Source organism: Lissotriton vulgaris, chromosome 9 (genome assembly GCF_964263255.1).
Source record: "Lissotriton vulgaris chromosome 9, aLisVul1.2, whole genome shotgun sequence".
Taxonomy (NCBI): Eukaryota; Metazoa; Chordata; class Amphibia; order Caudata; family Salamandridae; genus Lissotriton; species Lissotriton vulgaris.
In genome coordinates this window covers 570903427-570921572 of record NC_141697.1, presented here as the reverse complement: position 1 = coordinate 570921572, position 18146 = coordinate 570903427, and the positions used below count along the sequence as shown (strand labels likewise).

The window sequence follows — 18146 nt, the reverse complement described above, 5'->3', positions numbered from 1 at the left end:
ACAAAATAGGTCTCTGCTGTCACAGCTTATCTAGTCAGGCTATGCAGGGCAGCCAAAAATGTTTTTTCTTTTTCCAATTCACCTTATCTAGATTTAGTGTAAATTGAATCGCATTTACCCAGTCTAGGTAGGTCGGTGCGGTGCCCTTTAGCCAACATTTACATATTTCTCTGCGAGCGAGTAAGATTAAGTATAACGACAACTTATTAACTTCTCAGGATAATAAATTATAATTCTGAATAATACCAAAAAATAATAAGATAATGCTCACCTGAATTTCAAAATTAAAAAGTTGTCTTGTCTGCTTATTTGTGTGACATGTATGCTGCTGCGGGAGGGCTGATGAGTGTGGCCGATATTGGCACTAAGCAGAAGGGCATTGGGGACCTTTAAGTGAGCATCAAATTACCTGACACCAGGGCACAAGTCCTAAAAAAAAGAAGTGGGGGGGGGACGCTGTCACAGGAAGTGACGTCACGAAAGGTGGCTTGCACCATCGGGCTCATTGCCTCCCCTCGCTCACCCCTTAGATGCGATTGCATCTGAGAAGTCAGCGCGCGAGCAGCGTGCTGTGAGATCCGAGCTCCTTGTCCCAGAGAGGCCAAAGAGTGAAGTCCAGCTGTTTGGCAGGGGGGAGGGCGTCCACCCAGTAAAATAAGCGTGGGGACGCCATCCACCCACGTGGTACCCCGACTCGAGCCCTGCCTGACACTAACTCAGATTCATGTTTTTTAAGGCACAAAAAGAATGATGGGAGAGAGAATCACATGGGCCAGGGCAGATCAATTAATACAAAATCAGTTAAGAGAGATTAATTGAATTGCCTAGAATCGCAGGCCAGGACTCGTTCCTTGTTGCCCAGTTCCAAAGTCGGCAGTTCTGGTTGTAACACTACATCATCTCATCTCGTGTGTTGACCGTTGTTGTGAACCTCAGTATATTTTTGATGTGTCTCCACGATGAACAGTACTTCAGTGTCAATGCAGCCATCTCTCAGTGGGGTAACGCAGCATGCCCGAACACCCGTAAAATGTGACGAAGGGGTCTTGGGTCTTCCATATCTCACAGATAGTCATTGGCCTTGAGCTGAATAGAGGCGCTCTGAAGAGCTGGGGTCGGGGGGGGGGGGGGGGGGGTGAATGATTTGCATCCCCTGCCTAGCACGGACTTGCCATCCCTGCTGAATGGTATTGTCCTCTGACACGCATCTATCTACCTTTCCTTTTGTCGAAAAATCATATTCCTTCTCTGAACTGGAGCGCGCCTATCTATTCCTCTCAGATCACTGTATCAGAAAGAGGCAGTGGGAAAGTCTACCCAGTTACTATTTTTCCCATGCCCCCTCCCCTAACTCCTCCCTTAAGCACACTTCTCACTCGCTTGTCTCTCCCTCGACATCACTTTCATTCCTCCCTCCGCGTATCTCCTTCCATGTGACTCTCTCCCGTTTTCCTTTCCCTCTGTCCTCTCACCACCAATTCTTTCCTCTCCGTTCTCCTCTCTTCCGTTACCCCTCCCTCTCGCTCATGCACCCGTACCTCCCGCTCCTCCTCTACCCCCATTATCTCCTCCCCTTCCATAGACTCCGCCTACCAGGTATCTCCTCCCAGCCCTCCCTGCTGTCAAGGCTCCTCCAGGCCGCCGTAGCCCTGCCCCGGGTTGCCTTGCCTTAGGTTTCCCCCACTTTTCCTGCTTTTTGGCATTCCTGGAGGCTGAGCAGGACATCCGGGAAGGAGGAGAAGAAGGGGGACAATTCAGGAAACGGGGGCAAGAGGAAGAAGTGGCGAAGCCGGGATAAGGGTCAGGAAGAGGAAAAGCAGGGTTAAAGGGGAGAGGACAAGCCAGGACTCAGAGACAGGAAGAAGGAAAACAACGAATGGGAAAGGGGCAGAAGAGGAACAGTTGAGTATTAGGGTAGAGGGGGGGGGGGAATATGGTGGGATAGCCGAGGTGGGGAAGGGTGTCACAGGAAAAGACCACGATTGACAGGTAGAGTCCAGGTAGGAGAGGAAAACCCTAGACGTGAAAGGGGCTAACTACTGCAGAGAGGGCAGCTGCTGCGTGGGGAGTGGGTACCCCAGAGGGTAGCTGGTGCAGGGGGCCTGGCTAGCGTAGACTGGATTATCTGGTGCACAGAGGGGAGGGGGGGGGCATGCAGAGGTGCCCGCAGCAGTTCATTTAAGAGTGTAGTCGGTGCGTGCAGAAGTGGCGGCAGCTGGTGAAGGGGGTGCCTGTGAGTGTGGTGGGCACTGGGGTCCCGGCACAATGACAGGCCCAGGCAAAATGCTCACCAGATAGAGGAAGCCGCGGCGCACGGGCTTCCTTTCTGTCCGAATCCCTGAAATTGAGGAAGTGCCGAAAATCAAGCCTCGGTTCGGAGAGGACCGGAAGAAATCCCCCTCGGCCCCCCTCAACCTCGGACCCGTGATGGACGACGACGCCCCTGAGGAAGACTTGTGCACCGTGGAGCTGGAGCTGACTAACGGTACTGAGGAGGCGGGTGTCCCACCTGGCTGAGGCACGGGTCAAGATGCTTTTTGGGTGGGGGGGCGGGTGGGGCAATTTAGTTGGTGGTGTCGGGAGAGTGTGATTCGTGCACCTAGTTATGAAATGGCTTCTTGTCATAGGGGTTACTTTAAGCCAGCTTGGATTCAGTTGCCAGCCCATGTGCATGCTGGGACTTGTAGGCTACAAGTACCAGCATGACAGGTGCTGTTCAGTGAAAAACCGTGGATGGCTGAAGTCTTCTCTCCTGCCCCCCTCCTCCCGGGGCAACTTGACAGCTGCGCCATTATAAGAGTTTTAACTCTGAAAAGCCCTCTGTGGTAAGCAGGCGGTGTAAATCACAGCTGACACTATTACTCAACTGTTCATTTTCATTGTATCCACCTCTTGAGTCAGCCAGTCACGATTTAAAAGCGCGCAGGAGGGAGGCGTGTGCTGGTAACACACTTCCAGGCGCCCACACAGCGCGTGGGTGGGATGTCATTACAGCGACCCTCCTCGGCAGAATCGCTCCAAATGTAAAGTTACCAGATAACCCCATGTCACCAGGGCAGCATTTCCAGCCCTTAGAGAACCCGGATGCATTTAAGGATGTGTAGTGTCTCTCGGTTCATGTAATGCTGAATCGAGAGAACATGCATGAAAGCATGATATGCAAAATAAAAGCCAGGGCTGGAACATGTTGTCCCTGATGACAGTCTCTTGGTAACCTACTTCAAGTTAAATCGCTGCCCTTTTCGTCACTCCGTCTCTATGCTACTTTGACAATATTTTACATGGGATTCAATGTCTAGAACAGAAGATACATGTTTGCAAACCAACTCCGCCAGGGTGACAGAGTGCCAGAAAGAGAGATACGCAGCTCTGTGTCGGTCGTTCTCTGCAGTGGTGTGCCTGACTGCGCCTGCAAAGCCTGTCAGATGTCAGACCGTGAAGTACAGTTTCCAGGAAAGCTTTTCCAAAATTGCCTTTCCCCAGAAAGCCATCGCCCATACAAGAACACAGGGCCTTGCCAAGTCGAAAGATATACTTTAGCGTACCCATTGTAACCTGCTTTTATATAGCCCTTACCACCTCTGACCAGGCGTTGAAGCACTTTGTGAAAAGTAGCACCCTACTTCGGAACCCAAGTTTGTGTTAAATAGTTAGTTGATCAGTAATATGCGCTTACTTTTTTCCTTGTGGATTGGTTGTGGTAGGTTTGTGTCTCATGCGTTTAGTGGTGTTTTGAGTGGAGATTGAGGAAGGGAAGTGGATTAGAAAAGGAAAGTTGTGAATTGTTATTGGGAGTACGGGAGACGTGCACCTGCTAGCTGTGTGAATTGGATAAAATGGGGGTGGATGTTTGAGAAGGATGATTGGTACTTCAAAGTAATCCGAAAGGTTTGGTAGGAGTCGGAAACGGAGGGATGGGACAAAGGTAGAAGGAATTTTATTTTTTTCTCAATAAAGATCTAAAATTAACATATACGCGAGAGACACGCCTACACATATAAATATGTAGTGGTATGCATGTACAGACATACATATTACATGACATCTAGTAAAGTTCTATTGCCAGGTGTAAGTTCCTCTATATATTTACCTAGAAGCAACAATATTTACATGGTCTGGTATGTTCATGTACGTTGTGGTTAAATGTGCAATTCCCCATGGAATTTTATGAGATCATAAAGAGAAGCGTAGTTCCATGTACCAGACACATGTATGACGACAACCTCTTCTCCATACTTTGACATCCATATTGTTTGATATATATCTCCATCTCCTACTGGCAGTCACCAGTAGGTAGTTGTAGTTAGCAGCTAGTTCTATAGGAAGAGTGTTTTTGGTTTGCGAAAAAAAATTGGTGCCTTTTGACGAATCTTAACCACATTTTTAAGACAGTTTGCCACTCACTTCAGCTGCTGTCTGTAATATTTTGGGGTGATTATCAAGCTGGGGCTGAGAAAAAAGTTGGGGTCCCAAAACTTGTTTCCCCATGGCATTTTAGACACAACTAATATTTAGGTGTACACACCAGTTTGATACCAGTTTTGTGTTTGTTGCGTGCTCCTTGGGTGTGCACTTCGTCGTGCACTTAATTATATTATTGAAAAGCGTACCAGTGGATTGGGGAACGTCCCCTGGTCACTGCTGTGTCCCCAGTTGGGGTTCTTTAGTTCAATCCTTAGTTTCTACTAGAAAAATTAAGATAGTCACCCGCTGTTTCATTGCTTTAAATCAGTGGTTTTATTCACTTGTTTTCATAATTCGAGTTGACATTCACTCCAATTTTAAATTATTTCATTATCCAAATACATGTTGTTACTTGGTCCAATGCATTTCGGCTATTTAAAGCCTTCTTCAGGGAACGTGTGTTTTGGAAAAGGTTTCTGTTTCAGGTCCCATTCACCACGTGCGTGAAGGAGAATACCCTATTTTAGACACAACTACAATACGATCCGCTTAATGGAATTAATTTGGCAGATAGGTAGATCTTGGTCCAGAAAGAGAGCTTTTTGTAATTTGGTGTAAATCTATTCAGTAGTTTTGGAGTTATTAAAGAAACAAGAATTGAAAGAAGCATAAAGCTGTGTGCACACGTTCTTCATCAGTATTATTATGTTATATGAATTACATGTATTTACTATGTACTATGACATAAATATAATGTAATGAAAATACATTTGTTTTTATATATTTATATATTGATTTTAAAAAGCATTCGCTGTTTTTTTCAGTTTATGACAAAAAAATAAGTATATTCATATATACAGACAGACCCTCTCATCTAGATCCAACCATGTTTATGCAAATATATATAGCATACACACATATATTCAATATAATTAATATTGGTGTACAAGGAATAATCACTATAGATCTGCATCCATATGTACCTGCATTTAATACTTACATGTTTAGACATGCCCATGTAAGTTGTGCATACACAAAGACTGTATATATACATTACACTTTGTTTTTTTAAATTAAAATATATTGTTATACCTTGCATTATAGTTACTTTTCCCTACACTCATATATACAAACTCTGACATATATTTTTTATATACACAGTAAAGGTACACCAAATGATAGGTTTCAATAAGGAATCCAAATATAAACTTTCAGGGTATGTACAGATATTCGCTTTATTCTTATGTTGATCCAAAATTTTCCATAAAAGTTTGGATAGCAAATAGTAGCCAACGCGTTTCGTCTGACACACTGGACTTCTTCAGGATGGAAGAAGAAGAAGAGGGACATATTGTCAGTCAGTGCATCTTTGGGCCCCTTCTTCGTTCAAAAGGGTACGGATATACGCTTCAGTTGACCAATAATCTTCTGACAGCTACAGGCGATGAGATGTCCTATACATGACAGAAAGTATGCATATCAGCGCCAAAATTGTATTTCAAGGTATGACATTCAGAGCAATGATCAACAATCCATTCAATGTTGGACGTCGGCTCCTCTTTGATATTAGCAGCACCTTATATGTGCCTTTATGGAGTGTATTGACCCCATTATTCTGATAATTCAGATATCGTTGCTCTGAATGTTATATCTTGAAATACAATTTTGGCGCTGATATGCATACTTTCTGCCATGGAACTTGTAATAGGCTGAGCTGGACTGCACCAGTCCCACTCAGCATGTTGCATTATGGCGCAGCTACGCCACCGCCAGGGAACTGCAGTTCCCTGGCGCAGCCAACGGGCAACCGGCGGTATGACTTTGAAAGTCGTAGTACGGTGGACCACCACCGCGAGTGCGGCAATCCGAAGATCGCTGCACTCCTAATCAGACCTAAAGTTTCTGGGTAAAGATATATATTTTGCCACGTTTGATGTAATTCCTCTCAGCTGTTTTGGCTGTCGCATTGTGTAAAGTTCCTATGGGAAATTACATTGGGAAAATGAGTTTTATGACTCCCATTTTCCTCGTCCCTGCTTAAAGTATCACCCCGAAACTGTCTAGCAAGGAACTGAGGTGTGTGAGCCTTATTCTTGAAAGTTTCTTGAAGATTCGTCAAACGGCACCAACGTTAATAACAGAACTAAACATTAATATTTTATAGAAACTCGGTCCTAGCTATAACTACAATAGCAACCTTGTGTGATTTTTATAATATATATATACACCTTCCTCTCTCACTGATCTCCTTCCTCACCCGTTCTGTCTCTGTCACCTCTCTCCCTCCTCTCGTACTCCATTATCTGTCCTTTCACTTGTCCTTAATAATGCCCTTGAGGGGGTATTCGTCGGGCTGGTTGGAACTGTTGGAGGGCATTTTAAACTAGAGATTGTCTGGTTTAGCCTCAGTACCTAGTTGCTTATTGACTCTGCATTGACATAGGGAAAGGCATGTTTGAGGTGCGAGCATAAAATCATGCTCTACAAATGAATGGATGACAGTTCTCTAGAGCTCACCTGACAGTTATAATTCTAAGCAAAGGGACATACTGCCTGTAGCATTCACTATGGTCAAGGCAAGCCCCAGTTGGAACCACGGTCTTGTCTTACTCCCACACCCTATCCCAAATGGACATCTGCGCCAGTGGATGGGTCCCCAGCCACACACATTCGAAACACGCTTTTCTCTCACTCTCTGTGCCTAAGGGTATATTGTGAGTACACTGCGCTGCATCAAAACAAGGCCCTGATGTAGAGCACTTATTCATGAAATGTATAGAAGGGCCCGTGGGTTTGTAGATTGTTGAGTCCACTGGTGGGAAAACATTATGCAGGCTAAAAACAAATGATGCAGTAGGCGGCCTAATTTTGCCAAACCACAAAGGGGACTACTGTCCATACAAGGTGACCTGGTGGACATTTTCAAAATGCGTTACAAACACCGTATGGAAAGCAAATTATCCTGTCTTTCAGCTATCGTTCAAGAACACACCCTTGCAATCCAGTAGTAACCTTGCGAAGATAAGCACCCATTCTAAATTGGAGTAAAATCAGTTCTTCCAGTGGTTTCCGGTGCTTGGCACAGGCACTTAATTGTCCACACTGGTACTTATGACTGCTGCAACATGGAGGGGCTGTTTGTGCAACTTAGAGCTGTGCTAAACAACAGTTGTTTATTAAATCAATATACATTAAAAAAAAACACCTGCCACATGAGCTATTTTTATAGCCTTGGAGCCTCGAATTGTCACACTTGTAGGAGGAGTATGATGGTTATTAGCTGTGTTGGTACTGTCTTTGGTGCAACTGGCAGTGGCAATGGGTGGTGGAAGCTGTGATGGCCTCCTGACGAGCGCCCTGGCACTAATTTCATTCCAAATTAAGCACTGAGTAAAATATTTTCCTGCCATGCTAGGTTGAACTTGAGCCAGAGGCTCTATTTCTTCCTGTGTCGATTCCTTTGACTCTTAGTCTTGCCAAAATGAAGCCCTCATCCCAACCCGTAACACGAGGTAGGAGCCGCCACTGCACAGTTGGTACTCTCAGAACAACTACCCTATCCCTTAAACCTGTGGGGAGGCAGCATTTCAGGAATTCTGGATGCTTGCATCCATGATCTTTGCTAATGCAACACCAGTTGGCTAGATCAGTATTCCCATGTCCTTTTAGGTCTGGCTTGACATTGCAGCTGTGGAGGGGCCTTATGTGAGCACCAGAAAAAGAACTTTAGAAGGCGGTATTGAGAGTTGCAATTGGGCCCCACCAACATGTTGAGGTTCTTCTCTGCAAGCATTTGGTGGGGCGGAAGGTGTGAGCTGCGGCTAAAGGAGTGCTTCTATTGCACTTTCGGCCTTCTTCCAAAGCCTATCCTCAATATGGCGACGATGCAGTGATTCAAGGCTATAATCCGGTTTGGTTCATTGAGAAGAGTTTTTGTAGATGCTTCTGATTTTGTTTATTCTGAAAAGTTACAACAAAGACACTATTGTTGACATAGTTATTTGGAAAACATATGTTTACAGCCACGGCCTTTTAGTGTTAATTATTACACTACACTAAAACATGCAGACAAATTCTCTAGTAGGCAAGGTCTGGTGTTCGTTAACCCCTTTAGCAAATGCTGGAGCGAGAAGATTGCACTATGATTCTTCTTCTTCTTAGACCTTCTTAGAAGGGGTTGCAAACTGCTTTTATAACTGTAATTTTGTACTTATTTGTAGTGGTATGCATAGTTTTTAGAAGTGTGCGAAATTAAGTAATTTTTAATTCTGTATATTTAATTGCAAGCATTGCAGTATTTTTATTACTTTCTTTTTTCACTATGTCTTGCATGTGCTTGTTGAGCTTATATATCTTATTGTCTGTGGATAGGTTCGTGAATGCAAGCATGATTCACTTGGTGGATGAGTGACGGAGTGCAGCATGATCGGTTATTAAGTGCCTAAAGTAAATCCCAGAAAATGCACTTTCAGTTGTCATCGGATCTACTACAGTTGCCAATGCTTGTTACAAGATTATGTGCATTGCCGCCTGCTGACTCTGGGAGAATTATTGTTTTTCACTCATACAAATTGAGCACGCTAATATTTATTGTGCAGAAACCTCCCTTTGGTTCAGATCTCGTCTCTGCAGTCTGAGATATTTCTTTTTTAGCATGCTAGGAATCCTATTTTTCTTTACCTATTGATTTCTATAAAGCCATCTCCATTAGTCCCAAGTTTTACAGCGCTGTACAAAATGTTTCAATATAAGAGTAAAAGGTGTGCTGACTGTAACAGTTTGAAGGGGGTACATAAATATACTGCCAATTGTTATCACGTGGTCATTACAATGTATAAAAAAATGGGAGTAAAATCAAAACCATATTTTTTAACTTTTTTATTTAACCGTGGCGGGATAATTTAAGATTAACATCGGATAAGGAGATAGGTAGATTGGTACAAGGAGAGCTAAGAGTAGTATTTATTCGAAATATGACCAACCCTGATTGTAAAAACATTTTTGTGGAAGTTTAACAATGACTATGCGGGTTAAAAGAGGACACCAGTATATGGAGTAATTATATAAGACAAGGAGTCATTACTGCTGAATGTTAGTGTAATCATAGTGGTTTACATGTAATAGATAGCCCTGGATGTGTATTGAATAGATGGTAATGCTCATTCAGAGAGAGTAGATCTGTTCAACCACAGATCCTTGCGGGCATGTCACTAACAACTTGAAACCCCTCCTATCCACCCTGTCTTAACTAGACCTCCACCTCCCACAACCTACCTCCTCCACTTTCGGCTTCGTAGTTTTTTTAGCTGTCCTAATGCCGTGCCCTACAATCCTTTTATAGATCTGCACTCTCTGCCCACTGGCCTATCCGATTGCCTCTGCTCAGTCCTGCTTCCACCGCCCTATCTGTCCAATCCTGTACTCTCTTGCATGGTCCTGCCATTGGCTTGTTTCTGATGGGTTAGCCATTAATGAGCGGTTCCTCTCAGTCTGATTGCCTTGTCACTAACCTTTCATCGGACAACCTCTTTCAGTAGCCTATCTTCCGAGGCATCGTGACATAGCTAACCACCCTCTGACAGAGCCCATCGCCCAGGTTTTACAAGCATCACCCTTTCTATCCAGGATCTTTCATACTGACCAAGCTGACAGCCCGCCAACCCTTTGTGTTAGCTTTCCTATCTGTCATTCGGATTTATTTATTTATTAATTTACATACAACTTTGAAAATGGTTTTCAGCTATCTGCCTCTTTTCTCCATTGGCATTTCCTCATATCTCATCATTTTATCATCATGCTTGGCCAGCTTAGGTACACGATGATGCATTGTTCTTATCTCCATCCTCGGTCGCCTGCAGCAAGCTAGGACTGGTAGGCGCAGACACCACAGTAAAAGTAGCCCACATTTATGAACTTGTTACTAAAACAAAACAAAAGTGGCCTGAATTATTAAATCGAGCGACTCTGGACTTTTTAAGACCTCCTGTCTAGGTTTTCTCAAAGGGGTGGGGAAACACAGGAGTCCGTGCTGCTTCACTAATATTAAAGAAATGTGGCTGTGAAATTCACAATGTTCCTTTATCAAGAAGTCAAGTTTAAATAATTTTCATTTTATAGACCTTAGTGCAATAGTGACGGGCATAGAACACAGATCATAAATGATGAGCACTACATATGCAGTAATTTGGTTCAAAAAGGTACACAATAATTATAATAAATATATTAAAATCTAGATTAAAAAAGAGAAATACCTAGATAACTATAATTTACAGATTTAAAAGTGATAATCCGTATATTTTATAGGGCATGCATCCAGGCATTCAAGCATATTACAACTACTGTAAATTTCGTACATATCTTGGGTCCACTAAAATGAGTACAATAAAACTATAACATCAATCCCCTCCACCTTAAGGTATCCCTTATCAAGTAAAGCAGTCATAAATAAAGTGTCAAACTATCCACATGGACCAGTATATCACAGTAGTCCCCATTTTCACAGAATTAAACTAGATATCCCTTCTTTCACCCTCTAGGACTCGGGGAGCTATTTGACGAATCTTTGTCTGCTTACGGGGCCAACAAACTATCCACCAGGTGTTCCCACAATTTGATCTTTTCAATTTTCCCTTGTCCTCTTTTTATTTCATGAACCAACACAGCACTCTCCAAATTTGCTCATTTAACCATTTCTTTATGCCAGCTAGTAATTTGAGGGCGGTGTGCCGATTTCAAGTGCATAGTCAAGTCTTGTTTTGTGGAGAAGTGTGGCTCAATGGTTAGAGCGGCAGACCCTGATGCAGAGGTCTAGCCCAGGACCAGGGTTCAATTCCCCGCCTCGGCGGGTCTTGGGCTCAAAAATTCCACGGACCTGATAATTCTCACCTCGGTGCCTATTCCAATCATGGAGTCCCACTCTGCAACTCTGGGCAATAGCTTGCTTAATCTCCACAACGGCCCCCACAACGCTAAGGATGCCTGGCCTCCACCTTGGGGGTGCCCAGGAGTGGACGCCTCACAGGGAAAGCCAGGATGGGTTCCACAGCGGTATTCGTACAAGCGCCTTGAGACCCTTGCGGGTGAGTAGTGCGCTATACAAGTATCAATTTACATTTACATTTTGTTTTGCCAAAATCAAACCTAAGTCAGTAAATCTATTAGTAATTTTCTTATTTATAGTGCGAGTGTGTCCCCCTAGAAGGCAGACCAAGAATGTACAAGGAATATCTTGCAAGATTTTTCCATTAATATATTCTATTACTTCCTTCCGGCCAAGGAAGGGCAGGACCTTACCATGTGGAACATTCCTGCCCCCAACTCCCCACATCTAGGGCATTTTGTAGCAGCAGTTGCGTAGAACTTGTTAATCCTGCCAGGTGTAAAATAAGCTCTATGCAGGATATAGAAATTAATTTGAACCTAGCTTTTCTGGTGTATGTGCTACAATCCTACCCCAGTCCAAATCATTAATTTGGAGCTCTAAGTCTCTCTACCTTTTATTCAAATCCGCAAGAGGAGAAATAATATTTCAAAGAATCACACAATATAGATACAAGACCCCTCTTGCATACCCTGTTGATGTACAGAGCTGTTGACGCACCTTATGTGTGGCAGGTTCATATCTCCATTTCTCCAAAAATTCATCATTGTTGACACCAATGCCCTGTGTACTAAAAATTGTCCTCTAGGTATATGGAATTCTTCAGTCAAGTCTTCAAACCTAAGCAATACTCCATCCTAATATAGGTTCCCAACATGATTAACCCCAACGGTATCTTTCAATCCCTGCTAACGCTCCTACCTGGGCCACTATTTTCATCCATTTTAATGCCATATCAGGGTAATAGGGTACCTGGACCCAGGATCGCTGCAGGGAACATTGGCAGCACTGCTGTATCATTAGCAGCTCAAGATAAATTGCAGGCAGTCTCCACCGAGGAAGCAAGAAGACTTTCAATTAGTCCTGCAAATCAGGCAGTGGGCCAGTAACACCCTCCCCAGGGTTCATTTGACAGTAAACCCACTTATTTAACCATTGCAGTTCAGCCGCCAGATAATAAGATTAAAAGTCAGGAGACGCCAATCCTCCTTCCATTACAGGGCGCTGTAGTTTTATTAGTGCTACTCTGCACCTACATGTTCCCTAATTCCAGTAGTAGAGGTTCAGATCCCCTAAATAATTGCCGATGCACCACCAATGGCAATGTGTTAAAGAAATAAAACAATCTTGTTAGCTACTGCTATTCTGCCAGCCACAGATAATGGTAAGTTTGTCCAAAAATGAATACTTGTTCTAAGTGTTCTAACAGCTGCTCCAATATTCCCATGTGATAAATCTTGCTGGCTATGATATATTTTAACACCTAAATATTTAATGCAGGTATGGCTCCAATTGTAAATTCAGGTGCTGTGTGGCATCTCGGCAAAGTGGAAATAAGTAAGATTTTTGCCATTTAATACGTAGCCCAGATACTATACCAAACCGGTTTAATATGTTTATTCAACCAGGCAAATCCACCACAACACCTCGGAGAAAGAGCAGCATATCACTATCATATACTACTGCACAGTGGGTTTGCCCACGGACCTCAAATCCATGATAAAAATTCCTGGACGTGACAACTTTTCAGAGGCTCCATTGCGATCGCAAATAATAAGTGGGACATTGAACACCCCTTTCTAGTCCTGCGTCCCACATCATAGGGTTCCGATACCACTCTGCCAGTATGCACTCACGCCCTTAGGACAGTATAGAGACGTTTGAGCCAGTGAATAAATCTTGCAAACCATTGACCGGTCTCTGCTCTTCTGTACACAAGTGTAGTTAGTGATCTACTACGCTGTATGTAATGAGATAATAGCATCTACAGCCTTAACAGTGCTGCTTGTTACTGTCACCTAGTCTTTATTCAAACATGTTTACATCATCAAACCACAAACGGTCACAATACTGACCAACACATTGGCACAAAACCGGCCCACACATTGACCTGTCAGCCAGGCCTGTCTGGTACAATCAAAACGCCCTATGGGGCTGTCTGACTGTGGACCACACGCCTCTCGACTCTATCCCAGAACCCTATCTGAGGATCAGCCTTGATTGTTACCTCACTTAAATATGTTGATATTGGCTCGATCTCCTTCAATCCTATTTTTTTTGCTTGTTGTTGAAATGAAATATATGATCATTATACAACTTGATACAACACTGTAATCAATGATTACATTACAAATGCCAGCATACAATAAGACCAAGTCCTTTTCTCTGCCTTTTTAAAAATATATTTTTATTGTTTTTCGATTTTTCTCTCTTTCTTGTGATAAAAACAATAACAAATAAGTCCTTTTCTCTGCCTTTTTGTTAAATCATTTAAACTGTTCCAAATTCCCCCAGGGTCTAGTTAACCCCAAGCTTAAATCCCATCCAGGTGTATTTTACATTTTACACCTGAAAAATTAAATGCATCTTAGCTAGCTCATTCAGCAGATGCGCTATGAAATGTGTCACATTTGCATATACATATAAACTTAAAATTTGCATTTTTGTATACTGACTGTAGCTGTAATTTATCATTTGCACCTAATTCGCTCATGTACTAGTCTGTTTCTTTCCGCTGTAGAAGATATTAAAGAAAGTGTTTAGTGACTGACACACAGACTCTTTCACTGATTGGAAGAGCTAATTTGATAAATCCTACAATGTCTCCGGGGCTGTGTTTTTCCTGCATCTTCAAGTATATAGATTCATGTTCTCAGCATTTATTTTTCGCAGATATTGGCGGCGTTTGTGCATTTCTTCAAACATACACAAAAGTTGTGGTGTTTTTTTAGTTCAGAGCCTAAGCAGCGTTTTGGGGATCTGTTAGCCTAACAAATTCTGCCAAAGAAATTGTACCCTCCCTTCTTTAATGCTTGTAACTTTATTACAACTTCCTCCCCACTGCATTTCTGCTTCCTTCTCACGCCTGCAGGGAAGCGATGCTATTGTGTGAATGTTTATAGCTGCCATGTGGCGGATTTCAAGTGGGTATCTTTAGCCAATCCTGATTTTAAATCCAGCCTTGTACTTGTTGTTCGCTTTTAACTTTGTAAGTATGAGTTTAAAATGCACAGCATTCAAGGCGGTGTTGGCTAATTAACCGTGGCAACTTGATCGCTGTGTATATTGGCATTACACACTGTTACAGTATGTGGAGAATGTTGCCATACTGCAACTACAAAATCTCATGCACATGGCTCCAACAAACTTTTCATTGAAACTGCCTTTCCAACATTCACTAAGTGACTATGGCATGGTATCTGTTGCCACATGTCCAGATATGCAATGCCCACTTTACTAGAGGGATTCTTGTGAACCAGCTATTGTACTGAGCAAAAACACTATTTAAGATCAAAAATGTTTTTTAGTTTACCTCATATTCTCTATGTACCAAATAAAATAATTGGATCAAATGTATTATTGCAGGGGTTTTGTAACATGCCGGTATGTCACTTTCCAGTTATGCCACTGACCCAATTACAGCATGTAAATTGCATATGACCTTAATACATTCCTTTCAAGAGTCGCCTCCCATGCTTCTTTGTAGAAGTCTCTTACTTGTAAACAATCTTTCCCAGGGACAGGGTTGAGTGGAAATTGGGACGCTTTGTAAAGATTGGCGATTGAGTAAATGAGCCATCTTGACTTTCCCTGGCACTTAAAATGCAGCCTGAAACAGAAGGAGATGTTCTGCTGCCTTCTGCTGCTGCGAGTAAATAATGTTTGATGTGCATAAATGCAGTGTTACAGCAGTGGCTAATTTGTAAAAAGAAAAAATACCTGCCGGGGCTCTAGTCAGGAGTCCGCCTGCACCAGGCCATTTCTCCTGTTTGCGCCACCTGAAACAGAACCAATTACTAACCATGAAAGTGGGGAGATGATGTGGCATAATGGTCAGAGCTGCCGACTTCAGAGCTGAGGAACCAGGTTTGAGTCTCTGCGTCGGCTCCACATAAATCACTTGATCTCCCCATGCCTAACATAAATGAATGTATCCTTAACTGGTGCTCATGAAAAGCTCTGGTGTTGATGATTAAGTGCCGGTGCTGAGCACCAGAAACCACCAGTTCAAAATAAGCACTGGTGTATAGACGATCTTTCAGGTCACACGAAATGGCCTCCTCGGGTTTTCATTTTTCATGTCCGTTTTCTTGTTTTTAACATCATTTTAGGTTGGCTGGCTATTCGTGAAAGATAATTTAGCCTTTATAAGCATTTATCTTTGCCTTCAGTCACTTTAGATCCTTTACCTCATGATCTGGGTGAGAGGTGCACTTGTCAGGGGCCTTAGAGCTATGTTTTCAACCAGTGGGTCTTAACCTTTAGACTTCTGTGGTCCCCCACTTAATCAATACTCTAATCTGGGGACCCCCACAGAAATATTGGAATTCGGGGGCCCCAACAGAGTCATCATTGGAAGCCGGTATCCCGGGCCTAAGCATTTTAGATTATTTGAACCGCAATACAATACACAAAAAATACAGAAAGAAACATCATCAAACAAACAAGTACACAAATGGTGACACATCTTTATATAATTCACGTATAATTTTGTTTTTGAAAATCATAATTTTGAAAGGAAGGTTGGAGCTTTTCTAAATTCAAATGAGGTCACTCATCATCCATGCTGTATTTTCTTTTATGCACTTGTACTGCTCCCACGATCAATCTAAAGATATTAATTGAACTTTTAGTCCCCAATCTCAAATTCCTTCACATATACAGAACATTTTAAAATTTAAATGTACACATTTTTTGCTTATTTATTTGTATACACTTTATTAATCTGTTAATAATAATTAATTTTCTAACCAGTTGCGGACCTCCAGGGGTCCCCAGATCACAGGGTAATAACCACAGTTTTAAACAATTGGGGTTGTAAGAAGTAGCCAGTGCTGGGAGGAATTCTTTTATGTCTGATGCTCAACACGGTTTCCCTGGAATGTTCGTTTTTTTTTCCTCATCATGAGTGCTAGTTCGGCAACAGCTAATGCATCTAATGCGCTTGCCGAGTGGGTGGACGTGGTGGAGAAGGTGTTTGATAATATATTTTTGGTTTGTCCAATTTTAAGACTCTGAGCGTTAATCCTTACGTTTTTCTAGGTTTGCTCCAACAATTACCTTTTTTAAGTAACTCAGGGTTGGTGAGTTCATGAATGATTTAAAAATTTCTCTGCACTGGTTTGAAGTCTCTTTAATATACCTTGAATATTATGTTTTTTCAATAAGTTTCATACCTTTGTAGTAAATCCTCCTGTGTATTTTGAACATGATCATGTTCCTCTCTGTCATTTAATGGCCTCACTTACGTTTCTGTTTTCTGCCAACTCTCTCAAGTTCGACTAGTTTCATTGTTGCCTTTTCTGAGGGGTTTGGCCACTGGTTTCGCCTTGATCCTTTTCAAGAGCGGCACCTATTAAAAATATTCTATAATGAACGAGTGGAGAAACAAAAGGAAATATAAACTAGGGGCCAGATGTAGGTAAATGAATGTTTGCTTTTCCTTAATTGCGATTTTTTTTTTAGGGAATCGCTATTAAGGAATCGCAAAATGCCATGTAGATGGGTATCGCAATATTTTTTTCGATTCCTTAATATTCCTTATTTGTGAATCGCAAATTGCGATTCGCAATTAAGGAATACCTTCCCATTCATTCCTATGGGCCAAAAGGCCCATAGGAATTAATAGGAATTGCTCCCGCAATTTGCGAGTCACCAAGAGGCACTCGCAAATTGCAGGCGCAATTTCAAGGGTGCCAGGGTTCCAAATGGACACCCTGTTGCACCCCTGAAATGTGCATGTGTGCACATGTGGTGCACATATATGCCCTAAGGGCATGAATGTGTGCCACATGGCACTTCAAAAAAAAAAAAGCAAAAAAGTGATTTTTCAAAGGAAATTGCTAATTACCACCAACTTGAAGTTGGTGGTAATTAGCGATTCCTTAAGGCTAAAGTGCACTTTCTTTTGTGCTACTTAGATTGCATTTAAGGAATCGCAATTTCTAACGGAGCTAGTTGGCATCTTCGGGATAAGGAGGTTTAGTTCCTCTAAGGTTTTGGATTCCTTTGCAAGTGTAACCGGGCGGGAGTAGATGTTAATAATGGCTAATTTCAATTTAGATGGAAAGGTGAGGAGTACTGTTTGTATATCTTGCGAGTAAGTTCATTTTCAGGATGGTGACTTAAAATCCGACTTTAGCATCAAGAGGGTTTTAAATTGCAATTCTTAGACCCCAAACACTAAATTCCTAACTGCTCCTAATTGGAAGTTATCAATTATTAAATGCAATAAGGTAACTCAATGTTATTTTATCAAAGAGGGAGGCTTTGCAGTAGTGAGAAACAAATGTAAGAGTTTTTCTACTACCAGAACATGTAAAGGTTAAAAACACATGTCCAACTTTTTAAATACACTGCACCCTGTGCACCCTATGGCCGGTTTACTGCCTACCCGAGGAGTGCCTGGGAAAAGATTTCCTTTACCTGGTAGAAATGGCAGTTAAAACTGCACTCCCAAGCTGCAGTGGCAGGCATGAGACATGTTTAGATGACTACTTATGTGGTGGCCACAATGAGTGCTGCAGGCCCAATAGCAGAATTTAATTTACAGGCCCTGTGTACATATAGTACCACTTAAATAGGGACTTTAAGGGAAATTAAATGTGCCACTTGGGTGTAAGCCAGTTTCACAATGTTTGAA

At 42.4% G+C, this 18146-nt stretch overlaps 1 protein-coding gene across 1 annotated transcript in view; it reads left to right on the top strand.

Annotated features, from left to right (window-relative positions):
- Positions 1 to 1651: 1651 nt before the first annotated feature.
- RPS6KA4 (ribosomal protein S6 kinase A4) overlaps positions 1652 to 18146 on the top strand; it is a 193747-nt gene continuing 177252 nt past the window's right edge. The window contains exon 1 of the mRNA XM_086938128.1: positions 1652 to 2485. Within this exon, the coding sequence (XP_086794254.1) occupies positions 2428 to 2485 (58 nt within the window). The 5' untranslated portion in view covers positions 1652 to 2427. The remainder of the gene's footprint in view (positions 2486 to 18146) is intronic.